Source organism: Asterias amurensis, chromosome 18 (assembly GCF_032118995.1).
Source record: "Asterias amurensis chromosome 18, ASM3211899v1".
Lineage (NCBI taxonomy): Eukaryota > Metazoa > Echinodermata > Asteroidea > Forcipulatida > Asteriidae > Asterias > Asterias amurensis.
Window position 1 is genome coordinate 4690741 of NC_092665.1, and position 19597 is coordinate 4710337.

At 39.3% G+C, this 19597-nt stretch overlaps 1 protein-coding gene across 1 annotated transcript; it reads left to right on the forward strand.

The window, feature by feature from the left end:
• Positions 1 to 4402: 4402 nt before the first annotated feature.
• On the forward strand, positions 4403 to 5218 carry LOC139951095 (uncharacterized). Its single transcript, XM_071949922.1, has one exon. The coding sequence runs from the start codon at positions 4403 to 4405 to the stop codon at positions 5216 to 5218; it is 816 nt and encodes a 271-aa protein (XP_071806023.1).
• The last annotated feature ends 14379 nt before the right edge of the window (positions 5219 to 19597 follow it).

Sequence of the window (19597 nt, forward strand, 5' to 3'; positions counted from 1 at the left end):
CACTGACTTTAACACGTATCTTTGATTGGCTGCTCATCGATTGTCAATCAAACCCGAAGTAGACTGATGAGCACTTCAATGAAAATACAGCAGTATTTAAACGCGCTGCACCAGCAGCAGTGTTCATAACAACTTTGCATCAGAAGAGAGGAACTGAGAAGGTTTGGACTACAAGAACACATCATCAAGGTAAGTGTTCCTCATTCTATGCCGGACTCAAGCTTTGGCTTCTAGATGCAAGTAGTGGGTTTAAGGTTAGCCTATTGCAATGTGGTTGCAGTTTTTGCTCCAAAAGGGACACCACTCGATACAGCTGATATTCTCATGCAGTGGTTAAGGTCTCTTCTCTTCTAAAGCTCTGCCATCTTGGTGAACTGTGGTGGTACTATGATTGTACACAAACATGTGCACCCAGTTGAATCTCCTTTGCCTGAAGTTTTGTTTTCTCGCACTACTTGCAGATGGTTTTGGACAAAGCATTAACACACTGATATCAGTGCAATGCATTGTTTAAAAGTTTGAATAAGTTCGTTTCCACTGGATTGATTAACCGCGCTTGACTTTCTGCTCGTTTAAAACATATTGTTTAAAGATAATTATGGTCAAAAAGGTATGGCATTGCATTGTTTGACGTGGCCATTGCATTATTTTATATATAGTAATTAGGTAAACTATTTCAGATTGAACATTATACAAGATATGTACCTAGAATAAGATGTCGATGGTCTTTTGGGAACCCGAGGGGGCAACAACTGAGGCAAGACGAGTGTATCGCCTGCTCCAAAGGTTTTAAGATAATCTTTACACTTTATCCTTTAACCGTGGCGGGCCACGGTTAAAGGGACAGTTGTTCTGTTTAACCAGGGCAATTGAGTACTTTTTTTGAAGGTATTACATTGCCATGTTGCGAGATTAAAACAAAACTGGCAAAATTCGACCCAATTTAAACGTAATAATGGCAAACATATAAACTAAAATGATGGTACGCCTCAGCAAGACACACCGTAAAAAACAAGTGTTTGGGTTCTTTAACAAATTTCGTCAAAGGGTTAAGGTTAAACACGTAACACTGTATAGGGCCCATGAGTTGTGTTGTAAAACATTGGGTTGTAAAACATTGTCTACATCAAACTTAAACACTGGTGTGATCAGCAATCGTTGATGTGCGCTGAACACCTTTTAAACGCTTCTTAAATACACATTCTTAACATAAAGTAAACGGCTGATGCGTCAAACTAAACGCACCATAGTAAAAACGAAACGCTTGACGAGTTTAGTTTGACGCATCAGCCGTTTATAAATGGGCAAAAACCATTGCTTTCAACAAAACTCATTGGCCCCATACACTGTTACGTGTTAACCCTATACACCCTTTGACGCGTTCGAAACCTGTTACAGAACCTAAAAACTTGTTTGTGTTTACAGTGCAGTTGTTGTGCGTTTTACAAATGTCTTCACCCTTAAGGAAATGTGATTGTTTGTCTTTGTACCAGTTTTCTTTTGTTAGGAACAGTTATGTGATTGAGTCGGTCAGCTAATTAATCGCCTGCAGTTTGTTAGAAGCACCGTTATTGCCATGATGTATAGCTTTTTAAGCAAAACAATCTCTGTTCATACCTCCAGCAAATGCGAATGCGAATTTTTACAAATTTTGACGTCACAAAATCGCAACGTTTAATTCGCATCAAGTGAAATGTGTTCAATCCCTGCAAAAACAGGGATGTGGCTTAAACATTCGTATCCCATTCGCGTTCGCAGAAAGTACGAACAGGGCTATAATTGATTGCCGATAATTGATTGCATGCATAGCTGCGCTGAAATCATCACTTTTGAAAACGAGGTCATCTCAAAACTAAAGTCTTGTCAACGAATTCTTCAAAAGTATTATCTCGACAACAGTGTCCCAGTTTTGGGGGGTCGAACAAGTCATCGGCCTGGTGCTAATTGGCTCACACTATGACAGATAAGGGTTACGGCAAGCAACGTCGAGCTGCGTATTGCAATTTTGAGTTTGCCGCCAATCAACGTGTTTTGCCGTCAATTGTCGGTGACGAACCCGCTAGCGACCGAAGACGGTCAAAATTATCAGTCGTGTCCGTTAAGATTTCGTTGGAGAACGCAAACCTTCATTTCCTTGACGCAGACGGCCGCAATTATCAGTCGCATGACATTTCCATGCCTTGCGATTCCGCCTATTGACCTAATTCACCTGACGTCATCATCAAAATAATCTTGGAGGCGCCATTTTTGTGGTCAATGTCAACGTGTGTTGTTTAGAGAAGTGCGCTATTTGGGCGACTCTGCGTTTACACGTAAATCTATTGACCACCAACATGGTGAGCGTGGTATCAGTCGCCGCGTGTGACGCGCGTGCAAGGGGTCAATTGTCGTTTTGAGGTAGTCACAATTTCGTTGGTAGTCGTTGTCTGATGATTGGATGACCAGAATTGTGTGAAGAGTGGGAACGCCAAACTCGACTGTTTACAACCCACACAGACGTTTGATGTCGGCAAACGAGTCACGTCATCGTCGCCACAACCCACCTTCATCAGCCGCCGTTCCTTGCCGCCACCCAATCCGCTGCCAGCCGTGTGACCCTTTTCTTGTTGTCGCTGAAGGTCGTTCCCTCCCCGTCAGCTTATTATGATTTTTCCATTATTGGGCTTTTTGCCTTTACTTTGCCGCCAACGTCTTGGGATTTTCACGGTCGCCACTTTCCGTTTGGCTTTTGCCCCGCTACTATGTAAGCCAGCCTTATTAAAGGTTGGCTTACATAGTAGCGACGGACGCGACTAATTTTTGCAGCCGTCTGCGGTCTCTAGCGGATTCGTCAGCGACAATTGACGACAACACACGATGAATGGCGGCAAACTCGCAATTGCGATTCGCAGCTAAACGTAGCATGCCCCGTAATCGTCATAGTGTGAGCCAGCCTTAACAAAGGAGCAAATATAAAAACAATTGTGGTTTGTTTTGAATTAAGTTAGCTTTACTCTCGGTTCTACCCTTACTCTGTACTCTCAGTAAAATGTTTTCTAGTTCTATTTTGTGCGAAACATTTGAAGAAAAAAAACTATTTTAAACATTGCTGGCTAAAAGGTAAATCGTGAACATTATGGATTGATAACTCAGTTGGAGAGCGCCGAAACAATATGGGTCCAAGGTTCACATTCCACTTTTGACAAAAAGACTTTGCTCAAGTCAAAAACACTATAATTAAGAATGAGATTCGGAATATATTTAGTAGAAACTACGTCAAGTCGATCAACTCAATAAGTGACCACGTGCAGCTTTGAGTTGATCCGTGCTGAACGAGACGCCATTCTTGAACTTTGCCAAGTCACCAGTCTAATCACCAAACGTCTTGAAAGGGTACGTTGATGTAGTCATGAGAGTAAGTGCAAAATCGGCTGGAAACTCAAGTTTGCTGTTTTAGCTACAGCCGCACATTTTTGTTCAAGTCAATATGTTGTCTGGATGGTTCCAAGTGACACCACATGATCGCCGGCAACGTATTGTGTATCATCATGTGTGGGTCGAAACTGTGATGTCTCAAATTAACCTTTCAATAGTAACAAATTTGTTTATAAAGCCAACCTCCATGTTTTTTCAGGCATTCCTTCTAGTATAATAAATATTAATTAACCAGTTTCCAGGTCCCGAGATGGCCTGTGTCACAAACGGACCATTTCGCTGCTCGGCTCAAATTACAACAGACCTATTATCGTTTGCACACGTAGAGGGGCAATCCAACGAAAAATTAAAATAATAATAACATCGAAGTATCTTCCAACAAGGTACCCAATTGGCGCTGAGTATATACAAACTTTCAGAGTTATTGAAATGATAAATTCTGAGAACCAATTATTAAGCACCTTATAAGGGTTTACAAGGTGCTACGGCTCATCAGCAGCCACAGCCAGGAACACCGAGGCGAGCTTTTTTTTCATTTCGATAAGTGTACTGGGATATTTTACATGCGTTACACAACACATGTGACCAACGGCTTTACGTTCCATGCGAAAGGCGAGGTTATAAGTGTCATGACTCGGGATTCGAACCCACACTCTGCTGATCAGAAACACCAGAGTTTGACATCGGTGGTCAAAACCGATCGGCAACGACACTTCTGTTTATAATATCAATTATAAACAGTTTTAACACTCCAAAGGCGTTCTCATTTAATTGCTTTAAAAAAACATATTATTTTTTTTCATTTACCGATTTAGTTCAGCAAACTTACACTATTATTCAGTTGATCAACTAATGTGCAGTTTGATCTAATCTGATACCTTACGGGCGAATACATAATAAAAGGAGAGGATCAACTGACAAATGATCAACCCTAACACCTACGAAAACACAATTGCTATAAATGTTGTTTTTCTTACAATTTTCACAGATGAAGATTACGTTAGCAGTGGCCATTGTTTTGGCTGTTATGCAAGTTCAGTTCCTGGTGGCTACAGCAGCAGTTTCACCTGATTCGGGAATGACGTGTAACTCTTGCTGCCAGGGCCCAGCCGGTATACCGGGGATCCCTGGATCTAATGGGAACCATGGTCAAGGACTTGTAGGCCCCAGAGGTGATGCTGGCTCTCCTGGTGAGGTAGGTCAACCCGGGGTTAAAGGAGACAAGGGGTCAGATGGACTGGTTGGTGAGCCAGGCGCTAAAGGGGAACATGGACTGAAGGGAGAGCAAGGAATCGGTCAACCAGGGAAACAAGGACCTCAAGGTCTGCCTGGGATGAATGGTTTGAAGGGGGAGAGAGGTGAACCTGGACCAGCTGGACAGACTGGTGAAGCAGGTGAATGTAGTACGCGACGGTCCTCCTTCACTGCAGTGAGGAATACCAACTTCTACCCTCCATCCGACTATGATCCTCTGCCCTTTGAAGAGTTATTGTTTTCAGAGGAAGGGACTGATTTCAACTTGAATAATGGCACGTTTACGTGTACTCTGCCTGGGGTATACGTATTGATGTTCTCAGTCAATAAACTATCAAGTGGGTCTAACCTATATGTCAACCTGAGGAAGAACGGCGGTAACACCATTGTTGCAGGGGGTGTATACAATGCAGGTAATCATCAAGTGAGCAGCAGTGCAGTGATTCCCCTGCACTACGGAGATCAAGTTCACTTAGCTGTAGACGGTAAAGTATATAGTAACTCTAACCATTACACGTCTTTCACTGGATTCCTGCTGTACGAAATCTAAATCTAACATACAAACACACGGAAACGTTTAAATGTTTTAGACAACGATTTAAATAAACTAATATGCAACTATATAGTTTTTACAATTATAATAATAATGAGTTAATCGTGGAAAATCGAACGTGTGTTTAGATGAATCGAATAAAATTACTTTATTATTAATTGTTTTATTATTTGCAGGACAATAAGTATGGAAAATACGTTTTATTTGAACACTTGATTTTGCAAACGTGTATTGTGACAAAAACTTTCAACGTGTTTTTGCCACATAAACAGTGCTATAAATATCAGTTCATCCTTTTTTTGAGTTTATTACATTTTCGGGAAAGTTTGAAATTTCTGCAGCCTGTAATTCCGTCCGAGGGTGCAATGATGAGTCCTTGAAACCATGATGAGTCCATAAAATGCAAAATGAAACTACGCAACAAAAACTGACAGTTTATTAAACAGTAAATACAAAACTTCAGATTCCTTGATACAGACTAAGACTTATAATTCATTATGGCCTCCGATTGTGCCGGCAATTTTATTTCAAACATTTTAAATTGGTTGAAAAAGCTGTACCCTGTTAAGGCAACAAAATACAAATAATTCACCTAACAACTGGTACCAGTTGTCTTCTGTTGATATATTCGTAAATGTACAATACTTATGATATTAAACTAACGACAACTTGTGATCAAAAAGAACTAACGTTGTAAAGTTACCAGAAAACATTTATTTTGTGTCGCTTTTTGAACACGTTTCGATATAGAGAAAAATTTAATTTTTCGTCGTGGTTTGAGCGTTTCTTTGTTTTCACATGAGAAAGCACTTTTGTTTAATGCAGATGAAACATTGGGTATTCGTTTTGAATCACTTTCGTATAAAACGTTTGATGATGTCACGACTAACATGTTAAAGAGGGGAAAATATATTACACTTACAGCGATTCGTTAAACCGTCACATCGGCATGAAACCAATACACCATCTTAGTGTGAATATGGAAAATAAAAATGTCCTCACTTCGACCGTGACTTAATTATTCGGAATATTAACTGATTAAACAATGTCGCATTTTACCTTACACAGAAAGGTTTCGTTGACAGTAATATTGTGCCCCACTCTGTGATTTTTGTTAGAACTGTATTTTCATGGTATAGCCTGTTGGGGGTAAAAAATATTCTTATAAAATAGCACTATATATAAGCTTTAATATGATGCATAATGTTAACATATTTCCAAGAAGTAAATCAGACATTTTAATAAATAACCTGAGCACATGCAAATTTATTAAAAATGGGGTCGAGATTAAAGGGTTAAAGTCACCTCGAAATATAATTCATTTTTCTTCAAACATTAGAGTATATGTTAATGAACAATAACATAATTTGTTGAGTTATTGTTTGTAACGATTTACATGTTTAAAAAAAAGTTGTTTGGGGTGACTCCGCCTACCCCATTTGTGACGTCAATCGAGGCAGACTTTACCTCGATCGTACATTGAACACACGTACGTGCAATTTATACATGCAAGTTCTAGTTTTTACGTTTCGAAAAACGGTTTATTTCTTGCATTTGTTCGGCAATGTCGACCACGTGTATTGCTGCTGGAGGCAGCAAAATAACTAAAAATTAAGTCAGTTTGCAAAGTGGTTCGGTCCGACGTCTTTTCCAGCGCTGTGCAGCAAACACTTTGAGCCGTCCTGCTTCAAATATCGCGAATCGATTGACGTCACGAACAGCGCCCTCTCGGGTCGGGCCTACTTTTAAATTTGTTAATTATGGAAACTAAATTTATAGAACCTTAGTTAAATTTTATTCATATTCTACTCATCAAAACACATATTTTAGTGAGTGACAAAAGCTTTATTTTGACAAAATACCACTTCCAGGTGACTTTAAACACACTGGTATTTAGCAATAACGCTCTGAAAACAAGAGTTTTGTGATCAAATTTTAGTCTTATTTGTATCCTTTTGCGCGAAAACATCACTTTACTTGTAATTCGTTTTTAACAAAAATGTGTACACTGGCTTATTTCAAAGCTTGGACATTAAACCAAATAACTGCTGCTGGTGTGTTCTTTTCAGCCCCTGCATATGAATCAAATCTTCAAATTGTCAACATCTGATTCATTTCACAATTAAACAATTATTACGTTAAAGGTCGTCAAAAACACAGTGTTAATGTTTGCATTAACGCTATAATACAAATCATTAGTATATTACTAGATACTTGTATTTCTACAAAGCATGTTTTTGTTAAATTTAACTATAATCCATTTAGTGTACTAGAAGTTAAGATAGTATTATTGCATAGTTTTAGAAATAGTCAGGTGTCACTTGAGTGTTTTAAATACATTGAAGGAATGAACATTAACGCCGTATCAATTGATTGTTTTGGTTTTTGTGTTTTGCGTATTTAATTGATATTAAACTAAAATTATTGGTAAATACAATTTGCAAGCTGAACTAATTTTCCTAACACTGTTTTACTCATTTTTGTCAAAACCTACAACACCTCAGAAAATAAAATTTAAGGGAAACTTTTTACCCTTTTACCTTCAAACAGTGCAAGTTTACCGTAAATCAGTGAACATTGATTTTGCGTCCTTCTACAAAAAGTACACAAACCCTAAAAACTTGTCAGTGGGAAGTGAACAGGGAATGGGTTTAAATAACGTAGGAATGGGTGGCCCAAGCATTTTGGCCGGGATTGTAGCCCCCATTGTCGGAGGAACAAAACTCGGCTTATTTGATTGGCGACAGAACATGTTGTTTTATTTTTGCTTCCGAAAAACTGCAAACAAACGAAGTGACCTGGCCCCTCCTGTCTTCCCCAGGCTGGTATGGGCCACGGTTAACGAATAGCCGGAGTGCTATGGATTTTTCCTCGGAGTATCTGATATCAATACGGTCTAAAGCAGATGGAATCAAAAGAGGGTGCTTTCAGAATTAAGAAACGACCATGGTCACCGCTCACTGTAAAAGGATGAAACTATCTCCAAGGGACAGAAATCTCATGCCACTACAAGGGCCACGCGCAATTCTCCAGGACTAGGCGCCCGGATGGGTTGCCGGTGTCTCAGTGAAATCAGTGCTGCCGGAGATTCTTTCCCCTGTTTGAGACACTAACATGGGCTGAGTGAGGGTGATTTAACAGAGGGCGCTATCACAAGTAGTTTGTAACAAGTTTGCCGTATAAGGGGGAGGGAATTTTGGGAGAACATAATCTCCTGACACACCTGCCTATAGTGGGGAAAGAATCTCCGGGGACAGATTTCCATTAAAAACACCGGCCCAAGGCAAAATCCTGCCTTACGTGTTAAACAATCAAAATGACTTTAATCTCATCCAAAAGTTGTAAATAGTAAATACATTTTGTTCGCAATGTGTTCATTAAATTTGTTTTGCTCCATTGAATATTCTTGTTTCCCGAAAGCATTTGTGCGGAAGTAGACTCTGAGAAAACAAAGGATACAATTGAAAATAAGTTTAAAATTACCCTTTAAGGGCAAAGGCAGGACACATTAGGAAACTTTCAAGCACTAGTCGTGTCTTTCCACTTGGTGTATCTCAATATATTCTTAAATTAACAAACCCGTGAACATTAACTTGAGCTCAATTGATCGTCGAAGTTGCGAGAGAATAATGGGAAGACACCCCTTGTCGCACAAGTTGTGTGCTTTCAGATGCCTTGAATTTGAGACCTCAACAATTCGAGAAAGTACTTCTTCTCAAAAACTAGTTTTCTTCAGAGAAAGCCGTTACTCACAATTTTGTTATACTATTAACATCTCTCCAATGCTCATTACCAAGTAAGGTTTTAATGCTTACAATTATTTGTTGAATTTTGAAAGGTATTAGAAAATGCTTCAAAACAACAGAATTTAGCCATTAACTTATGGTTTGGTGTAACGTACCCCAGAAAAGGTGTCTTCAAATTAAAATCATCAGTTTGTTGAAAAAAAGTTGTTAAAGCTTGACTTGAGTAGTATAGTAAAACGTTCGTGTAAAAAGCAATACACAACTGGCCTTATGTTGCTTTATGTGCTTGCAAATTAGTCTGTTCTGACAAAATACATTAAAATTGACAATGTATTTTCTTTTTTTTTGACCTCGTTTGAGGTAACAATTTAATTTAAAATTTAATAAATGTCTGTTCAATGATAAAAAGCGAAACTGCCGTGGGAGTTTGGGGCCAAGGGGGCAATGGTGTGTCATAGAAACAATTAGGTGAATATTTTTGCTCGAATAAGATGAAAATGTTATGTTTATTTAAACAAAACTAACTTCGGTGTGCTAGTGTAGTCAACACATTCACTTTGCTTACCAATCGGACACTTCGAGCCGGATGGTGGCGCATTACTTCTTCCTTTTAATTTGTTTAAGTTTACAGATTTTAGTGATTGGTAACCGTAAATGTAATCATTCGATAAATATGTTTTGGGGATTGATTAAAAGTGATCAGACAGAAACAAAATCACACTACAATAGAGGAATCCCGAAACGACGAGTTTAGCGTCGATCTGCGCACTTCCGGGTTTGAAAACGAGGCTCACTGTGTCACAACAACTCCACTGTGACGTTACACTTATGGTGTCTGCTACCGCTACAGACCGAAGTACAACTTTCGTGTGAGATTACACCCAAATACAAGAACGAAATACGATTTGAGCGTGTTGAGGTAGAAGCCAAGCACGGGTGAGTTTATTGGAGGAAAAACCAGGCTGAAAAATTGTTACAATTGCAGGCTATTTTGAGTGAAAATATGCTAACGATTTATGAATGAACGTAGCCGTGCTACACACACGGCGTGCATGTTAAAACGTGGTGCTTCAACCCTGGCCCTGTCTACCCCAAGTTTTGCGGAGGCAGTTTTGCCAAAAGTCTTAGTTGAAATACTTGATTTTCATTTGTTTGAAACTGGTACTTCTACCAAGTTAATAACCTCTGTGTGAGTTTCTTTAGTGTCAGAATTTGGGCCGAAAAATAATAACATTCACGTCCGGAAATTGGGCACAAGTTCGTTACAGTCTGGTATGTGGCACACTTGTAATATAATAGCCCCAAATTCCACATCCGCATTTCGGAATGTCCTCAAATATGTATCATATTCAGCTAGAAGTTTGACAAAATAATTTCCTTAATTTTTTGAAGCATTTTTTAAAAGGTTCACTCTGCTCTTTGTAACGTCAAACTAACTACATGTATTAAAAAAATCTTTAAACCATGTCATGAAATAGTGTTTTGAATCCCAAGCTAATAATACAGATTACTCTTAATAGAACTGATTCGAGGGATGGCTCTGTTTATGAATAAGTTGTAAAAATCAAGTATACTTTTGTTTTGCAGGTGCTTTATCGTAGCGCACAAGTTGTGAACGCTGGCAACACGCTAAGCATTCGTTAAGGAAACGTATACTAAAATCCATCGAAATACCAGCGAAAGCTCAGTGTATGCAAACGTTTTAGAGAAATATCATACGTCGGCATACGCTGACTAAAACGTCAAGGTGTGAAAGGGCTGTAAGCAAAGAACAGGCTTAAACACGCTGATTTACGTCTTGTCAATGCTTTGAACCTATGTTCGAACGTATTTGACGTGTTCCGGACGACCATATAACTTACTGAAATGACATAATGGCAGTATTTATGGAAATCGGTATACACAAATTGGGTTCACATGAGAATACTGCGTGTCAAGTGCAGTTATTATTTCAATCGTCGAGAGGTACCCTCTATATATAGGCTACTACAAGTGGTCGTGTGCAATACGCTGCCGCGAGCTATGCAGTAGTTAGACTATTCGTAGATGTCGTATCTTTTCACGCGAGGAGAAAAAACAACATGAGTTTAAACTTTTAAAACCAACTTCAACAAAAGTCTCAAACCCCCCAAAACGAAAATATAGGTTTTCTCGGTCGAATTCGGCAAATGAGCAGTCAATTTCATTTTCATGCGTTCGAATTAAAGCTGTTTTGCCTCTCCAGTTGTTACTGCGTTTCAAATTCAGAATTCGGTCATTCAATTTCGTTTTCAGTCAAGTCAAATTCCTTTAGCACTCTGTTCAATTTAGCGTATCGTCATTCTTTTTCGTGACACACACGCCTCAAGAAGCGTCTGTGAATTTGGATGCTGCTTTGATGAATTGTTAAATTGAATGATTATTTTGTTAAATCGATTGACGCAACATTACATTTGACTAATGTTAAAACGAAATCGAATGACCCGTTTTTTTAGCATTCGATTTCGCGCGAAATAGATTAGCTTGGTGGTTAAGTTGGCTGCTCATTTGCCGAAGTTGACCGAGAAAACCTATAGTAAGTTAAAAATGAACCTAATCGTAAACTGTCTAATACCCAGTGGACTTCTTTGCAATGTGATAGTATATGATTTTTGATTTAGATGACTCTAAGTGGATGCTGGAAAGGTTGACATACACTGAAAACTGAAAAGAAGATGCATGAAAAGCCGAAAAGAGAGGGGTGGATTGTTTTATCAATGGAGGGGATACAAATTTTGTTGTCCTTTGTTTCTGAATCTAACTATCGTCTTCTTGTGTGAAATTTGTCCGTGTTTGTACAAACACGACTAACAATGCGTTATACTGGCGCCAACCAACAACAGTTAGATTGGTTCGTAAACTGTGGAGAATACTTTTTAAGAATTGTAATCGAATAATCAGTTACTTTAAAATCCTTAAAAATCTATTTTGTTTGACTGGTACGATAATACTAAGCCATGAAGTATCATTGTTGAGTCTATACTACACCTAATAGGCCTATACCTGGTTAAGTAGTGTCGGCCTACATTATTAGATAAAATAATGAACGGTTTGTGCTTTTAACAACAGAGAAATTTGTTCAAATAATCAATAACTCTTTATAATATAAAAAAAAAACACTGACTCAAATACTTTCAAAATTACTTTGAAAGCTTATGTTGGTCCCTCTGAAAGTGCAATTTGATTGCAGATATATCCAGTACACTCAAAGGTTTGTTACGGATACCTGACCTGTACCCGGGTACCTGCCCTGTGTGGTATCCTGACAAAATCTATATGGAACCACAGAAGAACCTGACTATTTTTCACGTGAGAAGTTCGTCGTCTGCTAGGTTTACTGTATTGTTTTAAATTTGATTTTTCAGGGACAAGGACTAAAAACTAGCCTTGGTATCCACCATTTTCGGATTCAGCACCCCCAAATTAGTTAAATCAGGTATGTTGCCAACTTTTACTAAAAAAATGCCGCTCGAAGTTGTTTTTTTGAAATCTGGTCTAGACTATTGGCAACACTCGACCATTACTTCGAACTTTATCACAAAAGCATGAAAGTCACCTCTACCATAGTCTTGGCCCAAGACTATGGTGCTTGATTCTGGATAGTTACGTGCACTATGCGCGGTTGAATCGCCAAAGCGCGCCCCCCACGGTATGATTTAGTTACGTGGACGGCTTGAAATCTAGACCACACTCTGCAAGCTACCATAGTCTTGGTAATCTCGCAGCGCTGCGTGCACTGTGGGCGTTGCCGTATTATGTAAATAAGGCCGTTGTCAAGGTTGTGTAATGCATATTCAATATGTGAACAACATGGCAGCGCCCAGCAGCATGAAATGAAGTCGGGCCACGGTCGGACGTACGGTACGAACGAGTGATAGTATGGTTTGCCAAGCCGTACTAAACGAACGAAATCCAGGGATTTAAATTCTGAAGAATAGCTGACTACAGAATGTCTGAGAGAAAACTGACTAAGGAGGAATTAAGAAACAAAATGCTTGCATCTTCGTTACGTGTCGTATTTGTTTCATGGTTTTATACTTCCCCGAATGATTTGTCGTGGGCAGATCACATGAACCACAGACAGACGAACTACCCTCAGTGCATATATTATACCATGGAGGTACCTCCATGATTATACTCACATGGAGGTAGAATCCTCCATGATACTACCGTATAATTTTATAGTAGTTTTACTACAGCAAACACTATTCACTGTACATGTGCAATTTAATTGTCGTTCATGCATCGACTTTGCACATGTATTAAACTTTAGGGCTACTTGTGTCAGTATGTTATAATTAACAATGATGTATTGTGTCTAAAAACAATTGATACAGTTTAATTAAAATTATTTCTAAATAAAGGCCAACACAAATTACTTGTTCATAAAATTGATTTCTTTATTGCCAAACACAAATTCTTCACAGAATAGTGGCTATTAAAATGATCAGGTTTGCGAACAGGCTTTAACAAGAATACCCCACAATTAAAGCCTGAGCGACTAAAGTGAAATTTGCTTCTGAACTATTCGTGCCTCAAATAGTCGCAAGTTCAACACACTAGTCATTTTTCATGCCCCAAAATGCATTGCGGCGTATTATTTGCTGCAGGTTCAATAGAGTAAAACTCACGCTGAAAGGATTTAAGAATTGTGTCACTTTATGTATAGGGCTGGGCGACTAGTGCGACACAGTGTCAAACTTGTCGCACAGTCGAGATTATTAAAATCACTAGTCGTGTTGCGACTACTTTTTTTTATTCCTCATTGAATAATCGTGTACTACAAGAATAGTAACAACTTCCTGTTTGGTGAACTGTCTATTGTATCGCTCACGACTATTCATGGCAACATAATTTACTTACGAAACACAGTCAGTGACACCAGTGACAATCCTTCAATCATCTAAGCACGAAATTTACCATATTGCCCCTGCGGCAAACAAGTCGTGACTAGTGTCGTAGTCATGACTTTTTAAGGTGTGACTAGTCGAGTAGTAATTTACACTAGTGGCCCAGGCTTACTGATGTCTGGTTGTGTTTCATAGGTTAATTATTTTGTCGTGAAAAGTCGTGACTGTGAGCGACACATTTTTTTCAGCAAGCAGGAATAGTCGCAACTATTTTAGTTGTTGTGGTGGCTCGATTTACGGAGTAGGTGAATAATTGCAGTTGCAACTCGACTAAGCAAAAACTAGTTGCGATTTCGACATCAATCGTAGTGCGTACCACTAGTCGCCAATCACAGGCTTTCCCACAGCAGCATTTAAAGTGCACAGGTATCACAGCAGTTATACACAATACTGTTTGTACTTTGTACTTGTGTGAGCGGCTGAGCCTACGACCACTCTTCTACATTGTAGGGTGCAATGCAGTTTTCATCTGATTCTCTGTGTCTTAGATAATTTTTGGCAGTTGAAAGACCATGTTGCTCATCTCGCCCAACTCTTCCGCTTAGTTGTACATTTTCATCTTGGTGTTCAAAATAATGACAAACATCAACCCCAGTCCAAAAGCATCGGTTGCTAAGAGTATGCACACAGTTCCCTCAGGGTTGAAAAAGCTATGTAAACTCATCTTGAAAGTCAATATCTGTATTGGTATGGTATGATACATGTCGACAATAAATTGTGATACAGTGGTGGAATTTTCCAGCAAAATGTAGAGTACAGTTCTTCACATACGTCTTTCTTGATTGACAGTTAATATGATGTTCCATCTTTTCCTTTTCTCTTGAGACTTCCTCTGCAAAACAGCAAAATATCTCTTCCACAATTATATACGCTTGAATCTTGATTCTGTCACAGATTTGTCTCTCTTGAATCAAGAACTCCATTCCTTAATTGCAGAGCAGTCGACTACCCATTCATCTGACCAGATGAGGCCTAAAAAGTATCAGTACTCTAAGGTGGGCATGCAGCAGTTCTCTAAAAGCAGACTCCTTTCCTGGAAATGTGCCCTATCAGAAGAATGACACGAATACAAATCATAGAATAAGTTCAGTGATTATATTGGGTGTTATTGTGCTAAAATTTTCTGCATCAAGCTTAATGTAAAATGTATATCTGTTTTGATTTTTAATATTAAACCGTTGACCAGCGAGGGTTACGATCATCAATCAACCCAACTATAGCAATTGCAAACAAGTGTGAATTGCTTGTGCACAGAAGAAAAATGTAAGTTAAAACAAAAATGTCAGCCAATGAGCCATTTTCAAATCAAGGGATATGTATCTGTGTGCATTGAAGTGTTGGTGACTCGAGTCAGACAAATCCAATCTCACATAAAGCTGGGCTTTGTTCGTTCCAAACCGAAACAAAACCAAGGAGTAGGCTCATACTTCCTTCGAATGCGAATGCGAAGTGGATTTTGGTGAGGCAATACTTTTACGAGCTGCCCTTCCATAAGTGAGACACAAGAAAATTGTGCTTCGCATGATGAAATAGCACTGCTATTTAGCAGGAAGGAGGTCTACCTACATAAATAACAACAAGTTTTGAAGTATTCAAACATGACAAACAATGACTACTTACAAATGTATGACTTTACGTTTTCTAATTCTATACAGATTCGATCAATATAAACAAGATTATCTCCAGTCACCACTTTGTGACACTGACAGTTACATAATGACTTGGGATCCATGACTTGCTCAGTTGCAAACGTTGGTCGTATGTGGTATCATGCTCTAGTTCCCTATAGTTTATTCACACCCAGACATCCTACCTCCATGGTCCAACTGCTGCCTGCATGCAGCAGACGAAGCACACGAGAACTGGCGGAGTTTATCGCAAAACCAGACCGTCCGCAGAGAGGGCACTAGCTGGTATATTGTGACATAGTCGTTCATTAATTGCCATCTAGATAGCAGATCAATATAGCTTCGGCTCACTTGTTCATCTTTAGCATTCATAATCGTGAATATTTCCTATTTTCTTACGATTTTTCCTCCACGACAAACACGGAGCTGCCAATGCCGTGTAATCATAACATAAATGACCCCGGGGTCAACTAATACATTATGTTAATTTATTACAACGATCGCACGCTCATTGGTCCTACACAAAGCTGTAGAAGAAAACAATGAAAAAAATAACACAGCGCTGCAGGATTGCCAAGACGATGGTAGCTTGCAGAGTGTAGTCTAGATTTCGAGCCGCCCACGTAACTAAATCATACCGTGGCGGGCGCGCTTTGGCGATTCAACCGCGCGTAGTACACTATCCAGAATCAAGCACCATCGTCTTGGGCCAAGACTACTACGACACAGGCCCTGTTCTTTATATACCCATCCCCCACCTACTCCCTTGCAAAAGCCACTGAACAAATATAACTGTGCACATTAAAATTATAAAAATAAATACTGAACTGTCGCAAATACTTTCCACAGGAGATGTTCTCGAGATCGACGATGATCACAACCCGGATGGTGATGGTGAATTTGTCAATGAGGACGCTGCACAAATTGATGATGCTGCTGAGGGTGTCGACATGCGAGCAAGAATAGCACAACTCATTTCTGCACCAGTTTAGCGCCCACAGCATCTTGCACAACACGACTATTTTTTGTTACACGGTTCTGGGCCAACAGAAAATGAAAATTAAGGCTCGTGCAAAATATATAGCTCTTTGGTATGAAAAAAAACCTTAAGGCTACATCCAATACTGAATTCTGTCCAAACCGTGTAAGCCAAATGTAACATTTTTTATCATGATAATTGTCTGTGTTTGTTCGTTCGTTTAGGAAAATGTTGACTGAAGGTTCTTACTTTTGGGTAAGGTTGACTGTAATGGGTTATATTCTGTTGTATGGTGCTATACAGGACAGCCTCTGCTGGACCTTCACACAACTACGACGGACCAACTCACAACTACGACAGACCAACTCACAACTACGACAGACCAACTCACAACTACTACAGACCAACTCACATCTACAACAGACCAACTCACAACTACGACAGACCAACTCACAACAAACAACTCACGACTACAACAAAACAACTCACAACTACAACAAACAACTCACGACTACAACAAACAACTCACGACTACAACAAACAACTGACAACTACAACAAAACAACTCACAACTTCTCATGACACAAATCATGTAGTTGTGAGTTGGTCTGTCGTAGTTGTAACTTGGTCCGTCGTAGTTGTGTGAAGGTCCAGCAGAGGCAGTCCTTTGTATAGAACACCATACAGCAGCAGAACATAACCCACAGCCAACTAACCAAAAATAAGAACCTTCAGTCGAAATTTTTCAAAATGAACTAATCAACGCAGTCAATTCTCATGAACCAAATTTTACATTTCGCTTACACGGCTGGCACAGAATTCAGTATTCAGAAGCACCAGAAGCATGAGTTCGGTGTTCTTAACCGCTCGACCACAACACCCTATTGATGTATATCAATGATGATCCATGTTTTAAAAATAAATGAAAATCTGGTCATCCAAGTAAAATTATAAAGTTATTACCCTCATACAGAAAGAGGTATTACAGTTTAGGCTAAAAGGTGTGGTGATGCACTCCTTACTGTCACTTTGTATGAGACGATTAATGACAAGACGGAAGACTCATGTCAAGTTTACCGCAAACTTTATTATGACTAGGCAACCCTGTGAGGGTGATACAGATCAACTAGAATAAATAAACATTAAAAACTGGTTATTAATTCACTGAATCGCAATGGAAACAATTTTGTTCCCATGCATAATGGCTTTACCCTTGTATGCACTGGTTTGATTGTGGGAAAGCTGATTTGATGATACTTTACTTACAGAAGAATACAAATTACTTTGCACAACAATTAAAGACAATCGAATGACTGCCTATGGGTTCTTTAGAAAAATGGTAAGTTTTATTTTTATTCTTCTGCAAGGTAGAGCATCTTCAAATCAGTTTGTGCAACAGTTATAATTTGTTTACTGTATGCAGATTTGTGTGTCAAATTTGACACTTCAGGCCTGGTTCAGATTGGTGTTTGCTATATTATAAAAAATTGTATCAGTACATGTACAGGTATGTTTATGAAGGGTGTACATAAATATAATAATAATAATGATGATGCTCATAAATATAATAATAATAATGATGATGGTGATGGTGATGGTGATGGTGATGGTGGTGGTGGTGGTGGTGGTGGTAATAAATCATTCTAAAAGTGCGCCATCCCCCTTATTGGACGAGCTGCTGCTCTCTGTGCGTACGATCTGACAGTATTTAAATAATTCTATGTGTTCTATGGAGATGAGCTCGCAAACACACTGCTGCATAAGTCAAAAATGCAGAGGTCCATGTATGTATAGAAGTAATTGGACGCCTGTGTTAATTATCTTTCCATATTATAAAACCCCCCTCGTTTACAGCCATCAAGAATTATTGTGTCTTGACCGCTATTTGTACTACTATAGGGTCACTCTTCTTTATAAGATCACAGCGAAATCCACAAACTCGCCATGAATAATCTTAACAATTTGAAGGTTAGCGGTAGGCCCTCGCCCAATTCGCTACAAACCAATGGATTAAAGGGAGTTGATAGCTAATTCTTATGCTGCATGTTATTCACCATTGGTATGCTTCAAGAGCCCGCTGTGCAATCAATGGATCCCAACATGCTATTGGTCCCTACTGTACTTATTTTGCACCCTGCATTTGAAAGTTGGGCACCACCCAGTTCTATTGAAGATGATGTCCCTCCTAACCTACTACATGCCCCATCCCTGTTATGTATGGAATACCCTGAATATTGACTAGAGTTTGCCAAGTTGTAAACTAAACTACTAGGCTTACTTATTCCTGATTGGCCTGACTGACACAAGCTCTGACTAACTTTCATATTAAACGGCAAGCTGCCAGAAAAATTATGATTGTTCGCCCTTTGTTGTCCTTGTGTACCTGTACTCATGCTTTGAGAATGTTGGCCCGTTATACCCCGAGTTACGTGTAAAGGCCATGAAATATCCTGACTATTAATCTGTGGGATGTTCGCAATTATTGGCCCTTTATACATACTAGATGTTTGAAACCTTTCCGTATTCACGGTACTCGTGTTACCTACTAGCGTTACTGTTGGGGCTGTACTTGCCCCAGCATTAGGTCTGAAAATGTAGCGACTCACCCGATTGGCCCGGCTAATAAGCCATCGGCTTCACCACTCTCTGTAGCCGCCCATCTTCGCCCTCCTCATCAGGTATCACTTGGATTTCTTCAATGCGGTTCCCACTTCCAGCGAGTTGCCAAGAAGGTACCGAATTTTGCGAAACTATACAATCTATCTTAACTCCTCGGTGGCAGAATATTCAATGACGGTTTCCAGAAAGACAAGCACCCTTTCCCCAAACGCATTGCTTTGGTTGGTTGAAAAGAACAATGGAACCACGTCTGAATGCGCCCTGACAATCCCAATCACTTATAGCCCCGACTGTGCAACCTGACTATAATTATGCATATTTCCTGGTGTTAAATCGGTTTACTGCGTTACGCATTAAACTCTATTATGTACTCTACATTTGGTTAATAGCGCCCTCTTGAGCCTCAAGTTGAGGGTATTCGTTAGAATTTTGCAAAACAAAACTACATAGCACACTTGACGCGAACGCGTACGGTT